The 22,996-nt window shown below is 49.2% G+C and overlaps 1 protein-coding gene across 1 annotated transcript in view; it reads left to right on the plus strand.

Annotated features, from left to right (window-relative positions):
• Dap (death-associated protein) overlaps positions 1 to 22,996 on the plus strand; it is a 52,588-nt gene that overhangs the window by 8,994 nt on the left and 20,598 nt on the right. Inside the window, 1 exon segment of the mRNA NM_022526.2 lies at positions 1,909 to 2,005. Coding sequence (NP_071971.1) covers positions 1,909 to 2,005 — 97 coding nt within the window.

Consider the following 22,996-nt stretch of genomic DNA (forward strand, 5'->3'; position numbering starts at 1 on the left):
ATGGCTGTTAATGACTGATTGCAGCCAAGATAATTTAAACTCTAAGCCCACAAGACTCCTCGGTTCACTACCACAGTGCTCACTCAACTCAGGTGAGGCCAGGCCTTCTATAGGGTCTTTAGACAGATCAGCTTATCAAAGAAATTCAGCTTCATACCAATGTGTAAGGCTGTACGAGTGTAGAGCCAGCACTTGTAAGCCATGTTGTGGAACACTGCTACTAAACGATGAACCCCAGGATTATTGGGGGGATTTGCCGTCAGATACATTTGGACGACTTCAAGCTCCATCCCACCAAAAAGCTTCTTGATGCACGCTGGCATGGCGGATGCTCTTTCTTGGACCCATTTTGGGCTGGGGAGTTGGCCAAGTTGGTACTGTGCTTGCTCTGAAAGCCCAGGGATCTGAGTTCAGATTCCTGGCTCCACATCAGAACTAGTTCGTATCTGTAATCCCACTTCTAGGAGGGGAAGATAGGCTGATTCTCAGAACTCACCTGCCTCAGAAAAGCAGGTGGAGAAATGAAAAGACCCAGGGTCCACCTCTGGCTGCCACACTCACACACTTGGTTCTGCCTACCTGGTGTTTCCCACACTCTCATGCCTTCCATTCTAGAATCTCCACATCTAACCCCCCCTCCTTATAAAATAATCACGTCAGCCACTGAGTCAGTAACAATCAGATCACAAAGAGATCCCACTTCACACCCGACTGGCATGGCCACAGTTAGAAGTAACAAGTGTGGGCGCATGTGTAGACATTGGAGGCCTCGTGTGGTGCACACCTGCTGATTACTCAGTGGGGTATACAGAGTTCCTGTGGGGCCCAGCTATCCCATTCCTATATACAGACCCGAGGAAATGAACACACAGACACCGACAAGGATATAAATGGTACCCAGAGCTCCAGTACTCATAACAGCCCAATCTGCTAACAGCCTAAATGCCCACTACCTGATGACTGGCTAAATCAAAACATGGTATGTCCCTACAGAAGAGCATATTTGGCATTAAGAAGGAATAAAGCCCTAGTACATGGGGTAACACAGGTGAACCTTGAAAATATGGAAAAGAGCCAGTGACCAAATTTTGTATGTTTTGTGATTTCTTCTACACCCTAGATGTCCAGAATAGGAAAGTCTAACTGACATTTACTAGGAGCCAAGGAGCGATGGACAGGAAGACTGTTCATGGGTACAGATCTTCTGCATGGGGTGATGAAGGCAGTCACAGCAATGGCCACACATAAGTCAGGTTGTATTAGACAGTCTAAATGGGTATATAACCCACCAACAGCAGCATCCATAGCCCAGTTTGGGAGGGATTGCTCTAAATGGCTTTGCAGGCCCTGGCTAGGCTCTTAGACAGGCCCAGTAGCAGACTCTTAAAGAACCCATCCGGGGCTGGGAAAACCGACATTTCAATCCAGGACTTGCTTTGAAAGCCTGAGGACGTGAGTTCAGATTGCTGGCACACATTTAAAAAGCTGGCGAAGCTGATGTTGTCATTGGTGCTAGGGAGGCAGGCAGACTCTTAGGACTTCCTGGGCAGCTGCGGGACATCACTGCATCCAGACCAGACAGGGTTGACGTGGCCTGTGTCCTGTCCATATAACATGCAGTGTCTGACCCAGTAGCCACTCCGTCACGTGGCCTGTGTTCTGCTTACACTGCCCATTTCAGAAAGCACTTGAGAGGTGATCAGAAGGAACACTGGAGCCTTGGGGAGCTCCTAAGATATAAGAGGGCGCTGAGGGTTCCATGTGTCCAGTCTCCTCTCCATCACACTACCCTCCCACCGTGATGATTGTCCCTGTTCTTGGAGTCCAGTCAATAACAGCAGCACTCCACCTGATCCGCAGGCAGATGCATTTCCACCATGGTCACCCCTACCTCTATTTGTGTTTCAGTGAAAGTCGCTGGGATTCGGATTGTGCAGAAACACCCACACACTGGAGATGGGAAGGAAAAGAAAGACAAGGATGACCAAGAATGGGAAAGCACCAGGTGAGGAAAGGCCGGTGACTCAAGCACACTGTGCAATGACCACTCGGCTAAATATTAATGTCTGTTCTGTGCTTCTGGGAACTCCTGGACTTCCAGCCCCCGTGCTGTGTGTTTTCCTTTCCCATCATGAGGCAGGGTTCTGTGCTATCAGGAGAGAGCCAGTGTGTCTGACGTCATCCCTCTGGCCCAGCTCCCTATGCACCCTGTCTTCTTGTTTAGTCAGGGCTGCTGAGCCCAGGAGCTGAGCAGGAACATGGCCTTACCCTGTGACCCTCACTTTACTCTGGGACTCTGGTGGGACACACAGCTTCCACTTCTGGCAGTCACGATGCCGGAATAGAGGAAATTGATTCTTGTGCTTGATGGATCTTTATGCTCAGGCCTCTTCGCCCAGTCTAAAGACAGGTGTAGTGCACATCTGTGGTCAAGAGCTCTCACCAGGGCTGCAGACTGAAATCCCCGGACGCCCCTGTGATCACTCTCACTGGTGGAATTTTAGCTGTGTACAGCAAGAACTTCTGAGTTCAGAAATGCTTTGCAGGCAGGTCTATAATTAGCAAAGCTGGGCATTAAGTGACCAGATGTGTCATTCAGTGACATCCATGCCACAGTCTTCCTGGGTCCTTACCCCTCTCTGTTTGCCACCCATTTTCCTTGAAGCTTCTCACCTTTGGGTCATTATGAATAACCCTGTCATAGCATGGTCACCACAGACAAAACGAAATATGTCCATGGGGAAGAACATCAGAAATACAGTCCTCTGCTCAGAACTTGACTGCAGTGTCTCTACTATAACAGGGAGGAAAGGGGGAGTAGAAATGAAAGGAGGTGTGGAATAGCTGAACCCTTATTTCTGTGGTCTGCCCTCTAAGCTCTGAGGGATGGAAAGTTATCTCTGTGTGTAGGAGCAAAGACAAGACAATCCCTTACATTTTCTTCCTGACTTTCCTATGAGGTGAAGTGCAACAGCTGGTGGAGATGAGAAGCCTGAATAACAGAGAGTGCGTGTCACTGAGAGAAAGATTGGATGCGCCTGCCTTAAAGTACAGCATCTTCCTCACCCCAAAGGCTGATCTCCTCCACCTCTGTAGCGTTCAGGACTTTGAAGCAAGCAGATTGCAGATTTACATAGATACAAGAACGAAGAATCTCTGTCGTGCCTCCCTGAAGTCAGACTGCTGTGTTCCTTGTTGGTACACTAGCTTTGGCTTGGCTCTTCACCAGTGTGGGTTGAACCATGTGACCTAATGGGAGCCTATCCGGAGGGGGTTACATCTGTGGACACTAGGCTGCTGACCCGTATTGCCAATACAGGCATCAGGCCTCGTGTCCTGTGTCACAAGGGTGTGAGTTGCTACAGCCCAGGCTGGCCCCAGACTCACAATTCTGCTACCACACGAGGTTGGATTTACAGGTGTGTGCCACCACACCAGCTCATAATTGCTAATTTGTGGTTTGTAAGGAGCCTACTTGTTCCTGAACATTCCATGCACCTTGATACACAGGATTCTCATAACTCTGTTATTTTCCCTGCTTGAGAGTTGACTGTCTCCCCATTCCAGAATACCCACTCCTTAACTCTCCCGAGAGTAGACTTAGCTTCCATGGGCACTTACAAATCAGCGGCAGAGTGCAGGCAGCTGGCTCCTTGCTCCTCAGGGTCAGCCTCCAGGCTGGGCTGCCCCATTCAGCTCCCGCTTTGGGCTGGACACTTGCTGACTAATGCACATCAGGTTAGACACCACGTAAAACTCAGTATCACCGTGGCCTCTGTGTGGATACAGAAGTTCTTAGGTAGGTGCTTATCCAGTCATAGCCAGAATTCAGCCTGAGAAGCCCAGGAGCCCCTCGTCTACACGGAGGTCAGCGTGGATCCTTCTCTGTCTAAGACGAATTAGTTCTGAAAGTCTGTTCTTCTCCCTTCTGACCTTTGCCATAAAGAGAGTGAAATACCACTTTTCTGCAAGGCTCCGGGAGACCTGGCTGGCTTCACTTTGTATATGGAAAAGCCTGCTTATTTTCAGAATGTTTATAATACATAGTCATCCTCCTGGGTGAGGCATTGGACATGCAGTATGGCTGTACAGATTCTCACATCTCCAAGCCTTTACACCCTTGAATGTTTCAATCGAAATGTTCTCCAAATATGAAAATAAGCCCGCTTGTCTAGGTCTGCAAACTCCCTTTTAAACACTTCCTGGATGCCTAAGACTGTTAGCTGACTCATTTCTTGTGGCTTCCGTCTTCCTCTTGAAGGCACAGCAGGGATTACAGAGAATGTGAATGTTCAGAGCCCCAAGGGCTCGTTCTGTAACCCAGAGAACCCCCAACCTTCCCTGGTAATTGTTTCCCGTAGTAAGCCTGTGCATCCCTTACTCGCTGCGTCTTTGATTTTCCAGAAAATTAAAAATAATGCCTTATGTCACCAGACTGTATTGAGTTACCACATTTAAGGGAAAAGAAAGAATACATCTCAACCCTGAAAATCAGGGCTGGAGAGAGGTCTCAGTGGTTACAGAGGGACCCAGTTCGAGTCCCAGCCCCCGCATGGAGGATCACAAGCATCTGTGACTCCAGCATGGGTTCTGATGACTCTTCTGATGTCTGGAGGCACCAAGCACATGTGTTGCATGTACATACATGAAGACAAAATGCTCATACATATAAAATAGTAAAGTGTAAAAGGGAGAACCCCGTAACTGTTCCAAGACCTCTCTCAGCACATAACCTGGTGTGGGTGTGGTGTGTGTGTGTGTGTGTGTGTGTGTGTGTGTGTGTTCCTGCTATTCTCTCTCTCTCTCTCTCTCTCTCTCTCTCTCTCTCTCTCTCTCTCTCTCTCTCTCTCTCTCTCTCTCTCTGTCTCTCTGAGCTCCTGTGTTATCTGGACTCTCAGTATAGCATGCTGGGAACTGCCTAATCACACCTCTCCAGAGGACCCAGCCTCGGTTTGTAGCACTTGCTGTTTGTGTGAGGTAAATACTCCCACACGGCCTGTTTGAAGTAGAAACATGATATCACTGAGCACAGACATGTGAAGAGGGACCTCTAGCCATCACTCACGCCAGAGTCGGCTCTAGCACTCCAGGGGCTACAGCCCCCTTGTGCACAGTTATGTTTGTTGTTTACAGTCCATAGTTTTGGAGAGGTTTAAAGTATGGACTACTTTTTGATCCACTGTAGATGTCCACTTATATATTCTGTCTGGTGTTCTCTATAGTGACAGTGTTGTGTGCCCCTTAGACACTTGAGTGCTGAAATTCAGCCTCATTGTGAGGCAATGAGAAAGTCAAAAGGTGGTCAGACTAGCAGACCTTAAGAGGTAAATATGTTTTGGTATGTTGTAGCCTGGATCCCTATGATGAATTCCAGTGGCTTTACAAGACAAGACAGGACACAGGGGAGGGACACACACACACACACACACACACACACACACACACACACACAGAGAGAGAGGGAGAGAGAGAGAGACAGAGACAGAGACAGAGACAGAGACAGAGAGAAACAGAGAGACAGAGACAGACAGGGGTGGGTGGGAGGAGGTAATACATGTCCGATGCCCCAGATCTGCCCCGCATGTCCTAGGAACTCCCAGCAGATGCAGCCCCTGACCTTGGATGAGACCATGAGTGGAGGGAGGTAAAGGCTCTTTTCTTTAAAATTAGATCACTGCACTGTAGTGACAGAAAATGGACAACAATAGAAGGTCCCTTGGGGATGAATTCTTTCATCTCTCATCCACCTGAAAATGTATTTTCTGTGCTTTAACTTTGAAAAGATGGTGTATTTGTTAGCCTCCCTGTCACTGTGACAGAGCACATAGCATGCACAATATAAAGGAGAGATTTGTGCTGTGCTTCCAGGGTCTGTGCTCTCGAAGCTCAGCCCTTGGGCAGCACATTGCGCTGGAGGTGTCCGTGCTGATGGAGGGGCTTCTCTGGATGGGCAGGAAGTGGAGGGAGCTGTGGGCCATGGCCATGCTATCGTCCCTGTACAGATCCCTCTGTTCTGCCATGCCCTCCCCTCGATGATGAACTGAGCTTTGAAAACTGGGCCAGAGTCCATCTTTCATTCAGTTTTGTTTTGTTTTGTTTTGTTTTGTTTCTGGAAAGTATTTGGTCACAGCAGTGGTTAAACGGAGGCAGAGAACTGGAACTAGCAATGGGGCCATCGCTGTGACAGCCTGGCCCTGTGACCCAACAAGAGCGTGGAGGTCAGGGCAGAGACATAACAGTGGAAGACACGAGGCCCTGTGGCTTTGCATAGGAACAACAGGTCTCCAGAGGTCCCTTCTCCCTGACAAGGGAAGACTTCTCCTGAGGTCTTCAGGAAAGGATCACAGCTGCCCTGCCTCCAGGTGACACTGGCCATGTTAGCCTAGAAGACACAGTTCCCCCAAACCAGCAGTGTCTGGTGTTTGGTGGCTAATAGATATGTGCCACGAATGCTCTGCTCTGCCTTTGCCCACCCCCCACCCCCCCCCCCGCCACACTCTGCCTCTTCCCATCTCCTGTCTCCATGCACACATTTCCCCTTTTTATTGCATTAGGGGCTTACCCTGGGACCTCCCTTTAACTGTCTCTGCGAAGACCCTATATCCAAGTAATGTCCTGTCTTGGTCAGGGTTTCTATTCCTGCACAAACATCATGACCAAGAAGAGAGTTGGGGAGGAAAGGGTTTATTCAGCTTACATTTCCACATTGCTGTTCATCACCAAAGGAAGTCAGGACTGAAACTCAAGCAGGTCAGGAGGCAGGAGCTGATGCTGAGGTCATGGAGGGATGTTACTGACTGACTTGCTTCCCCTGGCTTGCTCAGCTTGCTTTCTTATAGAACCCAAGACCACCAGCCCAAGGATGGCACCACCCACAATGGGCTGGGTCCTCTCCCATTGATAACTAGTTCAGAAAATGCCTTCCAGCTGGGTCTCATGGAGCCATTTCCTCAAAGGAGGCTCCTTTCTCTGTGATAACTCCAGCTTGTGTCAAGTTGACACACAAAACCAGCCAGTACATACCCTATTTTGAGAACTTGAAGGTTTAAGATTTCACTGTGCCCCCTTTAGAATGACCCCATAACAGATGCCAGATTGTGACCCTTTGCAGTCCTAATGGTTCTCTCCATGGTTGTCCTTGGGGATAAGAAATTGGGAACTCAAAACTTCTGAGTCAGAGGATGGCACAGCTGGGTGCTGCTCAGGTCACAAGGCCCCTGCCTGACAATTTAAACCCTAATGGCTCTTTGTGGTGGACTAATGTGAAAATCATCTGTAAGTTCAGTGTTGTCTTTTGTGTCCAGCTAGTCATAAGCTGTGTCCTGAAAGTATGTCCTTTCCCCCTGACATGTATGCTGATACCGGCAGGCCACCGTTGCTTGGTGCCAGCAGATCAAGCCCAGTGTTGTCTTGGGGTCCCAGTGACATAGCTGTTGCCCCAGGTGTTGGTATGGTGTGGGCATCCTAACCTTGTGCTGCACCAGAGGACCTTGTGTGATATGAAAGGTCTTTATGAAGGAATGACTTGAGGCCCCTGTTTATGGACTAAGGTAATGCAGCAGAGAGAAGCTGTCAACAAGACCATTGGGTGGTTAAGATGTTCCTAAAGTAGAAGAGAGCTATCAGCTCTGCACGGGTAAGGAAAGCGGGAGGTCGGTAGCCCCGTCAGTTAGCTCTTCATCAGGATGATGAAGACTGATAGACCTTCACTCTAAGTCTGTAGATAGAGCAGGAGCAATGTGTCTCCTTTGCATGACAGCAAGGGACAGGAAAGTGTCATCATTTTACCTGTGACTACTCAGAAGGTTGGCCGAGCCAGCACTGGCTCCATACCTTCGTTAGGCAGCAGGGTGGGCTCCGAGCATCAGCCACACTCTGTCATGCTCCATCCACTGGCATCCAGAAGAGAGGGGCAGAGTGGTGTTTGTCTGCCTCAGGGCCTCTACAGGCTCAGGCTTCAGGTCACAGACAGGTCCACTGTCACGGCGAGGAGCCGACTACCTCTTCACAAGTTTCCTGGGCTGTAGTGGCCATGAGCAGTAGGCTGGGTGTGTTAAACGGCAGAACTGTGATCTCTTGTGCTCTGAGAACGTGAGGTCAGGTACCGGGAGCCACACTGCTTCTGATGTGCCAAGGGAGGGTTTTGCCCCAGTACGCTCAGCTTCTAGAGGTTCATCAGCAGGCTGACAGAACTCTGGCCCTACCTGTGCACAGTGTACTTGTCGCAAGTCTGTCCAATTCCATTTTCAAAAGTCACGGTGGAGTAGGACTCACCTAAGGTTATATGACTTCACTTAACAAATCACAACTGCGGTGATGGTACTTACAGACCAAGCCACATTCTGAGACAGTGCCGGACAGCTCTCTGACATAAGTCCTTTGGAAAACTCCACCACACCCTACCAACATTCCAAAGGCAGTGGTGGTAAAACTATGGAGTTCCCATGGCAAAGGAGCTCCTCCCCCAGCCTTCACTGCTGTCCAGGTGGAGCCCCATAGCAACCTGTCTTCCAGGCCTCCTGGATGTTCTGTGCTGGAGGTGTGACCCCCACACTAATCTTATGCCCCATCAGTGTTAAAGAATGCTTTCTATATTCATTCTGTTTGAATGTCTTGGAAGGCCTCTCTGTGCAGTCTATGCTGGCTTCAAACATGAGATCCTTTTCCCGGAGTCTCCCAGTGCCTGGGTCATTTTTATAGCACACACACACACACACACACACACACACACACACACACACTATTAAGTGCTATACCTCCACTCTCTAAGTTATGTAACATCTAACAAAACAGATGGCAACCTAATTGATGAAAGTGAAATCAGCACTAAAACTTGATACTACCATCAGCTTATATCTCAAGGTCCTACCACCCTTGTGGTGAAGTTTTCCATTAGTGAGGATGTGATTTTAAATTTCTAATGACCTTCTGGGTAATTTCAGCTTTGGTAGAGGCGGACTGCTTCTTGTCAGACCCAATTAGGCCGTTGGCATTTACCACACAGTAGTTGGTGATGAACTGTAATGTGAGTATTTTCTTTCCTTTCTGCTCACAAGTTCTCATTTAGGTTAGCTTCCTTGGAAGCCGCTTGTCTGTTCTGTGAAAGCTAGTTTAGTTAGAGTCGTTCCTATGACAGCATCTAAACATAGTTCTGGGCACATTGGGTGTCTGTTGGCCTCAGGAAACCACCGGCCACACACAGCTATACATAGATTGCAAGGTGCTGAGGACAAATGAAAGGGTATGGCTCTGTGAGGGGTCACCCTGTCTGCCCATGAGACCTAGAGATAGACAGTCCACCTGCAGACAAGTGTATCAGTCCACGTGTTAGGTGGTAGCAATTTAGCCTAGTACGGTTTGTTTCTTAGAGGCCGACAAAGTGTAAATGGATTGGGTTCCCACGCTCATCTCCCTCTCCAGACTGACCATAACTGTCTAAAGCTCAAGGCCACACCTTCTTCACTGATTAATTCATCATCTTGTCGTTGTGCACAGCAAAAGTTAAACTTTTCTTCAAAACACATGGAGCATGAGTTTTAGCCCGAGAGACAAGAACATTGACATTCTAGTCAGAATCCCTCTGTGAGCAGAGAGCATGGTATGTGTGGCAAGGAGCCCCGGCAGGAGTTGGCCAGTTCCCCTCATCCAGGCTGATCTCCCTCACCAGAGAGGCGGCACAGGAGAGTTGCCCTGGGGGCACAGTGAATTGAAGTGTCTCCACATAGTGACTGAGCATGAGGGTTCTCATAAAATCACAGGATTCTGACTGGATTCCTTGGGTCTGGGATGAGAGAGGAGATATGAAGTCTCAGCTTTCTTGGGACCACACTGCTGGGAAGGACTTTGAGGCAGCGTTATATAACATCTGGCTCCATAGCAAGTATGGAAACCAGAAGTGGTTTGTCAGCTTCTCAGTGGTCCTTAGGAGCCAGCTGCAACTCCACTACAGGAGGTCCTCTCAGGATGTGGAGGGGAAGGAGGAAATGAGGCTTCTCCTCTGTATGTCCACAGGAGGTTGACCTCTCCGTCTGCTCATGTTTGTGGAGACTACAGAGTTACCCAGTCTATCAGGAGCGTTTGCTTACCATAAACACGTGGGCCGAGCTTCAATCAACGCTCCAACTTGGCTTTATAAAATAAAATATGTAACAGTAACTACATGGAGACAAGAGCCTTGGTCGAGTCCACGGCCTTAGGGTTACCTGGACCTTTTAACTCTTAAATCAGCCTCTTGGCTTCAACTGTCCAGTTGTACGGCACTGAGAAAATGCCTGGCTGAGTCTTTAAAGATGAATTTCCAAGCAACCTACTACCTTGCTGACGGAAGATCCATGTTCTGTTGTTGCTGAACTCTCTCAGGGCAAAGAGGTCATTGATTTTTGCTTATGTTCATGCCTCGGGGCAAGGGTTAGTCATTAAAGGTAAATTATTGTAGACTGGAAGATGGAAAGAAATGTCACACTCAAAAAAGTCCCTTACCTTTCACAGGACAGTGACTGCATCTGTGGCCCCTGCCCCGGGAGTATGTATAGTTGACACGCCCCCTCTCTTCATTCATTGTTGCAACCTATAAAGGCTGTTTGTACCCAAAACAATAATAGTTCTATTAAAATATACACTCAAGGGGTTGGGGATTTAGCTCAGTGGTAGAGCGCTTGCCTAGGAAGCGCAAGGCCCTAGGTTCGGTCCTCAGCTCCGAAAAAAAGAACCAAAAAAAAAAAAAAAACACTCAAATATTATTTGGACTTTTAAAAGGAAGAAATTGTGTCTCCTGCCACAGCACAAGTGGACCTTTATATACTGTGCCAAGTGAAAAAAGCCGGAGGTACAAGGTCTCAGCCTGCAGAATTCCACTGTCAGGTCTAGGGCAGGCCCAGTTGTCGATTAGGAAGTGGAATGGAAGTCAGCAAGGGTGTGGGGAGAATTAGGAGGGAGTGTTCAGCATATAGTTCGCAGCTTAAAAATGAAGAGAACCCAGAGCTTTGTTTTCTCACTGTGAACACTGAGCACTGCAGAACTGTACACTTGAAAACGGCAAAGGTGGTCAGTTTTAGCCACATTTCTTACCACTGTGAACGCATCAGCACAACACAGCAGTGGTTTGGTGGCTCAGGAGCTAAACTACCCTGTGACTCAGCAGATTCACCCCTAGGTGTTCACTGAAGAGGATTCAAAGCAAAGGAACAAACAAAAGCCCATCTGTGGACGATTAAAACACCATCGTTGATAAGAGCTAAAAGGTGATATTGTGCCAAATGGCTAACACGTGATGAACGGGAAGAATGCACTCCATCCATGTGGCAGAGTATCACCTAGCCGAGAAAAGAGGGCTGAGTTCTGTTACAGTAGGCGTTGTGTTTATAAAAAGATAAAGTAAGGGGGGTTATGTTATATGGAAGTCTGAGGAAAGGGGGTGCCACAGCGGGCCCATGCTGAGACATCCCTTTCCCCCTGAGGGAGCAGCCACATGACAGTATAGTATAGAATAGAGTTTATTCATGGGGAGGGGAGTTAAGAGGGTAGTTGGGGCAGAGAGAGGGGGGTGGGTAGAGAAATACGCAAATAGAGTCCAGCCATGAGCACATGGAGAGAAGGGGATGGGGAGAGAGGAGACAAGGGGGAAGAGCAAGAGAGGAGCAAAAGGGAGCAAGAGCAAGAGAGACAGAAGGGGACAGGAGGGGACCTTTATAGTGTCAGGCGTACCTAGCTGTTGCCAGGTCACTGTGGGGGTGGAGCTTAAACAGAATGCTAACAGTAGGTGAACTTGAAAACCATCTAGCCAAGTAAAGAAAGCAGACACCAGCGGCCATGGTTCTGGTCTCATCTTTGGGAAGTGTCTGAAGTAGGAAAATCTGTACACAGAAAGCAGCTCACTGGCCACTGATGGCTAGGAGAAGAGAACCCATACAGAATTGTGGCTTAGTGGGTGCAGGTTCTCTTGGAGATGGTGGTGAAGTGTTCTAGAATTAGGTAGTGGCAATGGCCCCAAAGAAAATGAATTCAGCTGAAAGGATGATCGCCGTGCCCTATGCCTGTTACCTCAGGAAGGGGTATGGGGAGCCCTGGCTGTAGACCAGCCTCTGTGTCTTAGCTGCGAATGTGTACATTCACGTGTTGAAAGGACTTTCTGCAGGACTCTGGCTACAATCCCAGGGGGACCAGGACTGTTCTGAGAGAAGGGGAAAGACAGATGCGTGGCCATGATGGTCTCATTGAGGGAGGGCGGCCAGGCAGCTGAAGGGGCCACAGAAGCCCTGAACTCATGCAGTTGCTTCCTTGGCCTCCCAGAAGGCTGGCCCTCGGGCCATCAGATTGATGGGCCACATCCACAGGAATGATACAAAGAGGAAGCCAGCATCTCATGTCTGCTTTTAAGAGCAAGAGGATGCTATGCCAGAAATCCCCTAGCAACACCACTTGGCAGAACTTAGTCACGTGACTGTGCCTAACTCTAGCTTGCTTGAGATTCTTTTAGACCTATCGCCCTCAGCAGAATGAACATTTGACACAGGGCCCCATCTTAAAGAGTAGTCATTATAAGCACCCTTGGCACTAATCAGACACCACTGGTTAAGTGGTTAGAATGCTGCTGCCCAAGTCGTCTGCAGATATGCATGGGGCAGAGATCTGGCATCCCACTGGCTTTCCACAGCACCTCTCAGCTGTCCCCAGGGTGCACATAGCTTTGCTGGGTGCCAGGCACTTCCCTGTGTGGGGCCTGCTAGTGAGCTTGCATTCCTCTGGAGACTGTAAGCTTAGAAGATTAAAGTTATGTTTATCACCAGAATGAAATCTCACAGCAGAGGACGTCTAGGGTTCTCCTGCTCCTAAAAAAGCTGCATGTAGAAGACATCCTGACTCCATGATGATAGCCAGGGCCTTGTTGGGGATAGGCATGGACAGACAAGCAAGGATGAAGGATGCTGGACGGCTGTCCCAGGCCATGGCTGCGGAGGCTGTCTTATGACCCCACTGGTGTGGGACACTCACCAGGCCAGGTTCCTGTGGGTCCTCAAACAACTGAACACTTCTGCTCTGCTGTTGCTGTGTCACTGGGAAGAGGAGTTTTTCTACTAATGCCGGAATGGGACTGTAGGTTGATGTCATTATGCTGGTGAGGGCTGGCACAAGTTAGATCAAGGCCGTGATTGGACAGTAAAAGAATAAGGTGGGGATAAAGTTTTTGTAGGGAGGAAGAATCAAGATGGAGACTAAGAATGACCCAGATCCGGGTGGTCATGAATTGTCAAGGTAGCTGGGATGGATTTCTGTAGGCAAATTATCTTAATCTAGGTTTATATCCTTATCAGTTGCTTATAAGTTTATTGTGTGGATGTATTGGAGATTGGGAATTTAACATGTAAATCTAATTGTTAAACTACAGGTTTTTAGAGTTTTGATTTACCGGGCTACCCGGGGTGTGAACAAAGTTCCCGGTGGGCAGAGAGACAACCTGTTTCAGTTCTGGAAGCCGTGCTAGGCTATAGAATGCCTGACATAGCGTGGCATGGTGCCATGCTAGAACGGCCCTCAGAACGCAATGTGTGTGTCAGGCATGGTAACAAACCACCAAGAGGACAGTGTGTGAAAGCAGCTGGCAGAGAAACAGCTGGAGCGCACAGCTCCCGCGAATCTGAGCTGGGTCCGCCATTTTTTTATTACTGTAATATGGGACCTTTGCAGACAGGACCTCAAAAACTATGGCAAACCCAAGCCTGAGGATTGGTAATGACACCCAGTCGTCAGAACTGCGTGGTGTGTGGCCCAGGTGCCATTGGCTCAGCCCTCGCTGAGATTCCACAAAGCAGAACCCCATGTGGGACAATCACACTAGAGAGAGATATTGGATTTGTGTGAGTCACGAGGTCGTTGAGTGGCCTGTGTCTCAGGATCCAGTTCACCACTGTGATTTGTGCTCTCCACAGGGAAAGGTTGCTGGTGTCTCGAGGTCTTGCATTTCTATAACCAGACTCCTGTAATTGATGGATTACAAAGCAAAGGCTTATTTTGGTGAATGACTCTGGAGACTTGGAGCTGGGTGGGCTGCATCTGACGCTGGCCTTTGCTGAATCACAAGCTGTCACTGTGCATCACACAGCAATAACAGGAGTGCGTGCACTGTGTGTGTGTGTGTGTGCGCGCGCGCGCGCGCGCTCACACGCTCACGTTTCATGTCATGGCACATGTGTGGAGGACAGAGGATGACTTAGGTCAGTCCCCTGCTTCAAACTTAGGTTGTGAGGCTTGACAGCAAGCACCTCTGCCTGCTGAGCCATCTCGCTGGCCCTTGCACACAGAATCTTGATGGGAACATATGGGGATCAGTGTCGATGGCACTTCTGAAGAGCAGACACTGGAGTGAGGCTGGGATCACCCCTGTCCCTTCACATAACACCATCCTCTGGGGACGTGGCTCCCCAAGGCACCCAGGCTGGTGCTGTGGGTCATGGTCAGTCATCCACTTTTCAGACAAGATCTACCTCTAGTCTGCCATTAACATGAACCTTAAAGGCTGATGAGTTTAAGCTTTGCTGGATAGACATATTCATACAGAGGAGAAAACAGAAACACAGGGCCAGCTGAGCGGAATGTTCCTAACTGACCACAGTGATAGCCAGGCCCTGGGGGGCGGCGGGTGCATGTGGAGTGAAGCAATGGAGGTGTGTTACCCAGACTGGTGGGTCAGATTCCTAAAGAGTGTGTGTCCGTGAGGCTGTCACACGGCCTGTTTTACTTCACTCCCTCTGCATCCTGGGCTCTGTACACTGGCTTTTGGATCTCATTTCCCTGAAGCTCTGAAAAAACGGAGGACAAGGTTGTGATGCCCCGGCAGACATTGTCGTCCTTCCCTGGTGGAATCTAAATCTTCCTAGCACCTTAAGGATCTGAACTGTTGCCCAGGAGAGATGGCCAAGAGAAGTGGAAACTCACAACAAATGAATCAGAGAACCAGATGCCTGTAGGTCAGAAGACCAATTAATTAATTAATAAAAGACCAAATGTTTGTAAATAAATGTCAGTGGCAAAATAAGGCCACAGTTCTCTCGCATTAAAAGAAAAAAAAATGAAAAGATAAGCCAGGCTAGGGAGATGACTCAGTCAGCAAAGTACTGGCCACAGAAGCATGGAAACTGTTTTCAGTCCCCAGCACCCTCATAAAAGCTGGACGTGGCAGTGTTTGCCTGTAATCCTGGCTCTGTGGGACACAGGCCAGAAGATCCCTGGGGCTTGCCAGTCAGCTAGCATAGCTGAGCTGTAGTGATCTAGGCTTGCTGAGACGCCTGTCTCAACAGAGTAGGCTAGTAAGCCACCGAGGAAGATACCCAGTGTAAGCCTCTGGCTTCCACATGCTTGTGTACTCCCAGAGCGGGGGAGGACGTTTCCCTGATACTGTTCCTAATATGAATTGCATATTACTTGGCTGTCTCCATCCGGATGCAGAAACCTGTCAGACCTTGCAAGCTGAGTGTGCCATCCTCACCTTGAGCTTGCCTCTCCTTGCCCCCCAGGTTCCTGTTGAGCTTTCTTCTCTGTCCCTCACATCCCGAATGCCAGAAGAAAGTCCCCTCCTCACTGAAAACAAGGCCACAGCCTGCCCCATCCTGTGTATACCTCACAACTCCTTGTTGTGGCTCTGTCTTAGCTCTGAACACCAGCCCACCAGACTGGGAAACACTTCCCAGATGGCTTCTCCTCCTCTCTTCTTGGATGAGCGTGATGGGGTTGGTGTTTACATAAGTACCTGGGCTGTCCTCTGTCAGGACTGACTTGGTCATGGCCACTACTCTCTAGTTCTTTACTCGCAAGCTCCTGGAGCTACGTCTCTCCTATCCTGCTGTGTCAGCCACCTGCTGTCCCGGCATGCTGAGAGTCAGTTCTCCATGGATACCTCACAGTTCTGCAGTCTGGACCCTTAGAGCCAAGACACACCACCAAGATGGCATTACTATGCACGGAGGCATTCCAGGTCCCAGAGGCTTAAGCACTGCCCCTTCCCAGATATGACATCATCCTACACATCCAGGACAGAGGAGAAAGACTTCATCCCTCACCTGGGAGACGGATGCTGGTGTCTGCTGCCAAAGAGAGCTGTCTGCCGGTCTCCAGAGAGGAGAGGAGAGAGGGATGGACCAGAGCCTTGTGTAACATCAGCCAACCTCATGTCAGGAGTTTGCTCCTGGGAGGATCCCACTAACAAGCACAGGTGACATCTGGTCCCTGGGATGCTTACTGTAGGAGTTGATGCTTGAGGGGCTGCTGCTACAGATCCCTGGCCTGGCTTTTATCCCTGTTTGTCTGGAAATGGTGGTTGTTTCTCATGCACTGGAGAGAAAAGAGAGACCTTAGATCTCTGTTCTCTCTTAAATCTCTTAGGTGTGCATGCATGGTATGTATGGGACACATATACACACACACGTGCACACACACACACACACACAGAGAGAGAGAGAGAGAGAGAGAGAGAGAGTTGGCTATGAATCCTGGACTCCTGAGTTCTGAGCCAGTTTGCTCACCAGCAGTGACCGTCTGGGAGATAGGAGTGGGCAGAGCCTCAGACTATGTCATTGCAGATCACAGGCTGACCAGTATTCATGGATCTGCCGGACCTGAGACGCCTTTCCCCTTCACTCCCAAGACATTTAGTGGTGTAGCCTCCAAGGCATACACATACCCCAGCCTGAGCAGCGCCCTCCCTAGTAGGTGGAACCTGCTTCAGGAGGAAGTTGTTACAACTCCCTAATGGACTTCTGGATTCGCAGGTTCTCCTGAGGAGAGAAGGAGGCAGATACAGAACTGCTGACAGAGTAGCGTTGAAAATGTTTTTCATAGGACTGTAATCTGCTTTGCAAAGTGTGTCATTCAACCTTTTGAATTTGTAATTACATGTCATCCTCCTGGGCCCTGGAGGATAAGAGGTTTAGAAGATTGTCCTGGATGTTAAACAAGCAATCCAGCCTTGTTCAGAAAGTCTCGAGACCAAATAATGGCAAATGTGAGCTACGTTCAGACTCATCTAGGTAGGTTTTATCCATCTTCACATCTGCAGGAAAGCTGATGTGGCACCGTTTTATGGTTGAGGAGTTCAGCCCAGAAAGGCTTAAGCCTGTGCTCTTGGTCAGACTGACAGACTGACAGTCTGGTCGCAGAGGTGATTGCCACTCCGGGCACACTGCCCACACTGCCTCTGTTCTGGTGACCAGCGGTGTTTCCCCAAAGACCTGGGGCAGGTTATTGAGGAAAGGGTGTCGGGGGTAAGGCATGTTTGCAGAATAGGATCGCATTATTGGGTACTGGCCTCCAGCTAAGATCATCTCAGAAGAAGACACCTCAGGAGCTTCCCACCTACCCCAAGTGTCAGCATCGAGGCTCACAGGGCACTGGGATGGTCGGTGTGTAAGTGTCAGTACAAGGGGCACAGACTTCTGTGGAAGGATTGAGTTCTCGCAGCTGCTAGTGCGGAGTGACAGTCCACACAGGAACCACCAATCCAGGATCTGAGACCCTGGACTTCCAAACTGGTACATAGGTGGTCACCCTGATTTCAGAGCGGAGAGATATAGGAGGCTGCTGCAGAGAGAGAGAGAGAGAGAGAGAGAGAGAGAGAGAGAGAGAGAGAGAGAGAGAGAGAGAGAGAGAGAGAGATCAAGAAGGAAAAACACAAATAAATGGGGGGACGTTTGAGTCAGGGTAAAAACTGCTGACTCATCGCGCCAAAGCCTATGACCCTAAGTGGGAAAAGCTCCTCTTAAATGAGAATGCGGTGCCAGTGGGGCCCACAGGCAGACAGCTGGAGAATGAAGGAGTTGTTTTCCTTGAGCCACAATCTGTTCCATATGGGACTGTAGATGAAAAGAAAAGCAGACTGTCCAACCCTGGCAAGTTTGAGCCCTCAGAATGGAAATGTAAGAGAGAGAAAGAGGGACGGAGGGGGGGAGGGACGGAGGGGGGGAGGGAGGGGGGAGGGAGGGAGGGAGGGAGGGATGCAGGAAGTGGGCAGGGCCGGGCAGAGCAGCCAGCAGCTCTGGAATTCCCAGGTGTCTTTGCGGTAGTTCAGACCTTACCTATGGATGCAGACCCTTCCTCCCTATTGAGAGGCCTGGACAACGAAAGCCAGGGAAGGGAAGAGCCTTCTCCTCTTGCACATCAGAGGCTCTATGTCAGGGAGAAGTTTCACCTTAGGGCTTGAGCTTGACTCCTGCTGTAGGATTTCTTTCGAAATTGTCGACAACTACATGTGTGATGCTAATTAAATTAAACAACTCGGGCACATCATCTCGAAAAGCCAGAGTTATACATGGGCTCTTTTCAACCTACACAAAGAAAAACAGCCCTGACCTGCCTGGGATTCTGGCCCATGGCCCCCAGTTGTCCCTGAGGTCTTGGCCCATGGTTGTTGGGTGGTCCCCAGGTAGATCACTACGATTTGGCAATCTCCCTTTACTGAAATTGCTCAGGGCTTCTTGGGGGTGTTTTGTTTTTGCTTTTGTTTTTTTTTTTAATTATTGTTCCTTTCTCATTTGTAGAGCTGTGTACATGTGTGTCAGTACTTGTGTGTATATGTGTGTCAATATGTATGTAAGCATTCAGGTAACTAGAAGCCAGAGGCACCAGATCCTCTGGAGCTGGAGTTACGAGTTATGAACCTCCCAATGTGGGTGCTGGGAGCCAAACTGGTACCCTTGGGGAGAGCAGCACATGGTCTTAACAACCTGTGTGTTCTGAAGGTCAAACCTGCCAGCGCCTACTCCCCTCGTAGGCTCTGCCTCTTCCCAATGTCCCCAAGGACATATAAGACACATGGTTAACAATAGCAAGGACAGAGTAAAGGACTGCTCTTTGACAGGTTGAGTGACTCTTACATAAAGCATCATGGAGAAATTCGAAACCCATTAGAAGACCTGAGTTGCCAGCAAACTGTGAATATCAAATCCAGTGTGTGTGTGTGTGTGTGTGTGTGTGTGTGTGTTTTAAGTTCCCATGTGTGTTGACATTCTTTAATTTTGTATCTGAGAAGCTATCAAGACAGTGTTTTCTCTCTCTGTCAGGCAAGAGTCTTCTCACTCTCAGCTGCTATCAATCCTTGCTCAGAGGTGGCCATGGTAGCTGGAGGAAATGGCACCCTGTGCAGGACATGTCTGTGTTCCTGTACCACTGACATGCCATTAAAGAATAGAGCTCTGAGGAGTGACTGTCCCTTACAATGTTGGGACTTTGTGACTAAATGGCTGGAAGCATAACGTATACAGAGGATTTCTCGATATGTGGGACACTGGCCGTCTAGCATTGTGACTCTGGTGACTGGTACTGACTCTGCAGTCTCGGTCTCCTTCCCCGCCCATGACCTTAGAGGACGACGGGGAAGCTTAACCTCTGAAAAGAGCTGGCACAAGTGTCAGTCAGTGAATATTAGAATGAGAAGGCCATTACTGTTAGTGGCTAACGCATCTTCAAAGGTGACATTACTGTGGTATCAGCCTGGGTGGAGGATGGCAGCTAACAGCCCCCCTCCTACAGACGTGAATGATTGAAGGAGAAGAATTATATTCAAAAGATTTCTTTCTTTGTACCCATGGACATTTTTTAGACTTCAAAGGATTTGCCTTGCATGCTGGCTGTGTTTCTGAGGTTGTTTGTTTTGTTTTACATTTTGGGGCCCATTTGGCCTCATTTCTTACTGATTCTTCATGGATGGCTTGCAATTTCTGTATTCCCCTGTTATATTCTTTCTGTCCCTAAAAATGGTATGCAATAATTACACAGCCATTGGCTGTCGTGCTTGCAAAAGCTGGCCACACTGCTCACTTAGCCAGGGCAGTGTTGCTGTAAGGTGGACACCAAGCAAACCGGGGCCAATGTGAGCTTTCCCTGTTGGAGAAATTAACAACGTTGTTTATCGCTGCTAAGTCTGGGTAGGATGTATCAAGAGACATGCTGTCAGGCCTAATTTAGTCTCATCAGATTAACTATTCCATGTGACGAGTTGACATGTGCAGAAAGTGATAAATAGCTCATGTTGAAATCCCATGGTGGGTCTCGTGGTTGGGGCACAGGTGATGGGCTAGGCTGACATCCTCCCTGCCTGCCGCAGCCTGCTATCTTCTTCCCATGGCCTCAGAGAGCCGGCCCTCCAAACCTGATCTAACCCACTTACTCCGTGATGCTTGTACCTAAGCATTACCATATTTCTGGGGGCTGGGGGGGGGTGCTGTCTACCTGGTTTTGACCTAAAAGCTATTTCAACAAGTATTTGGGGGCAGGGATAGAGAGATGGCTTAGCAGTTACAGGCACTTGCTGCTTTTCCAGATAAACCAGATTCAATTCCCAGCACCCACAAGCCAGTTCATAACCATTCTTAACTCCAGTACCAGAAGACCTAACACCATCTAGTCTCCAAGGTCACCAGGCATGTATGTGGTGCACAGACATACATGCAGTCAGAAGTCCCATACACATAAAATCAAACAAATGATAAAATAAGATTATTTTCAAAGAATATTTTTGGGTGGCTAGGGATGTATCTCAGTGGTCGGGATGTTTTCCCGGCATGCACCAAGCTGGGAAAACCTCAGCTCCACCAAAATAAAAGGAAGTCATTTGCCAGGTCCTCGGGACATTATCACTAGTGGGTAGCAAGGTCAACGGATGTCACCTGGGAACTCGTCACTGGCTGGTTTGTACACCTCAGGGTAGAGCAGAGCCCGAGGGATGTAGGGCCACTGCCAGGCTCAATTCGCCTCTCCATTTTCAATCAGAAAACACTGAGCAGACCAGGGAGCTCCCTGTGCAGTGAGTGTCCCCAGCCTTCCAGCCGTCAGTCAGCCCCTGTCTGCTTTTTCCACTCGCCATCTCTCCCTGCCCTAGTCAGTCCTGAGTGAGGAGCCAGTGCTGCCTCATTGGCTCTGGGACTGCTCTGAGTACACTGAGCAGCTGGCTGGCTGGAAGGACTATTCTTGATGTCCAGCATCCCCGCCAACCCCGGGGGCAGGGTGCAGCATGGTGGGTGCACCGCTAGGGAAGGAAGCTTTAGGTGTTGTTAGCCTCAGGTCTGTGACGGTGGAAAGACATCCTGTCCCCTAGAGCCTGAATTTCTGGGTCAGAAATGAAATAAAATAGAAATCTCTCACATGGAAAGATGCGGCATTTTATGGGTGGTGGTCACTGGTCATTCTCAGCAGTGGGTGTGCATTGATGTCTTATCAGCTGTGACCAACTCATCTACCCACAGCTATCAGGTTGTTCCCCTGAGAGGGGCTGGGGCTGGGACTACCTGAGTTGAAAACATAAAGGTACAGCAGCTGGCAAGCAGCCTAGGTTTCCAGCCTGACTCACTTTTACCACAGCCTGGGCATTTTTCCCTGGCCAGGCCACAGGTTCCAGTGAGGCACCATCTGCCCCAGACTCCAACTGAGCCAGGCACAGGGCCAAGAACGAGCTTTGTACTGCATTGTCTGAAGCCAGCATCTTGGTACACTGGCCCTAACAAGCATTTCTAAAATGTGTGTCATAGTCAGGGAGTCGTGGGCACCAGACAGACTCCCTCCTGTTCACACACAGTGTGCCATAGCATGGGGCCTAGTTAAAGGGAGGCCCTTGCCTTAGAGAAAGCCACACAGTTCTTTGCACCCAACAGTGCTGCTCTATCTACCGCTCAACACCTTCCAGCAGTATCCCGGAACACTTCTGATCATACCTGGGAGGTGACAGAGCGTGTGAAAACCTTCTCCAAATGTGGCGACTGTGTACTGTCTTATCTGATTGCCAAACCCCTGTCTGGGAGTCCACTACATCTGGGCAAGAGTGACGTGGTATAAAGAGGACAGCTAGCTATGCATCGCTGGACCTGGGCCTCTGTCTTCCATGGCAAGCAGCTCATCTCTGTCTTCGTAGACCATGTGTGTTGTGTTTCAACTGCAAATAACCATTGTCAAGATATGCCCTCACGGTGCAAGACCTCAGCAGCCCCTGCTGCTACCGAACCAGAGGCCGTGTGGTCTGTTTCTGCAGACCAGAGAAAGCGGCCCGGCACTCCCTTTGAGATCACACTGCACCTCAAGTCTGTCTCAGGGAAACGTGATTGATGCACCAGCAGAAGTGTTTATAATAAACATATCAATTGTTACTCCGCAGATTATTATAGGATGTTTCTAATTCCCTTCCAAAGTCTAGTTTTCTTAAGAGTTTTTAATATTCTCCTGCCATCTTCCTCCTGTTGCCTGTTCCTCCTGTAGCCCTTCCCCTAGCAAACGCAAATTTCAAATTAGTGAAAGAGCTAAGCTGTAGTCTGTTAGAAAGCTCACAGTCCTGTTAGGAGCACACCACCCTTCTGTGCTATGGTGTGTTTAGTTCCAGGTTCTGGGGACCTGTTATGTTATGGTGGTCACAGCCATTCTGTTGTCACGATCCACCTTCCTGACAGACCTACAGTGCAACTGTCACTCTTTCCATTACTATGACAAATGCCAAAGGAAACAAGCTAAAAGGAGGAGGTATTTCCTTTGTCTCACAGTTTCCATCCATAGTCCTTGGCTCGTTGGGTCTAGATCCAAGGTGAGGCAGAGAGAGCATCACGGCAGGAGGAACATGTAGATAAGAGGCAGACAGGGAGGGCGGGAACAAGGGCCAGCCCTAGAGCATGCCCCAGTGACCTTCCTCCAGCCGGCCTCCGCCTCTCACAAGTTTCCAGAGCCTCCAAAAATAGCACTGCTAACTGGGGACCAGTCCTTCAGCAGTGAGCCTGGGGGTGTTTCATGTAGCTTAGCAGACACTGTGCTGCATCTGAGGCCTTGGATTTTGAAGAGCATCATCGATGGCTAGAAGCCCAGTCTCTGGTGACTCTGAGAGTTTGGATCCTGACCCTCCGTCACTGCTTATGTAACAATAGGCAGCTTTTTTTCTTTAACTTGGTGTGTATCTGTCTGTCTGTCTTTCTGTGTGTCTGTCTGTCCACTCTCTGCAAGAGACACATAAGGAAGCAGAATTCCTAAAACTTTGGTG

This window comes from Rattus norvegicus, chromosome 2 (genome assembly GCF_021556685.1).
Source record: "Rattus norvegicus strain SHRSP/BbbUtx chromosome 2, alternate assembly SHRSP_T2T, whole genome shotgun sequence".
NCBI classification, from domain to species: domain Eukaryota; kingdom Metazoa; phylum Chordata; class Mammalia; order Rodentia; family Muridae; genus Rattus; species Rattus norvegicus.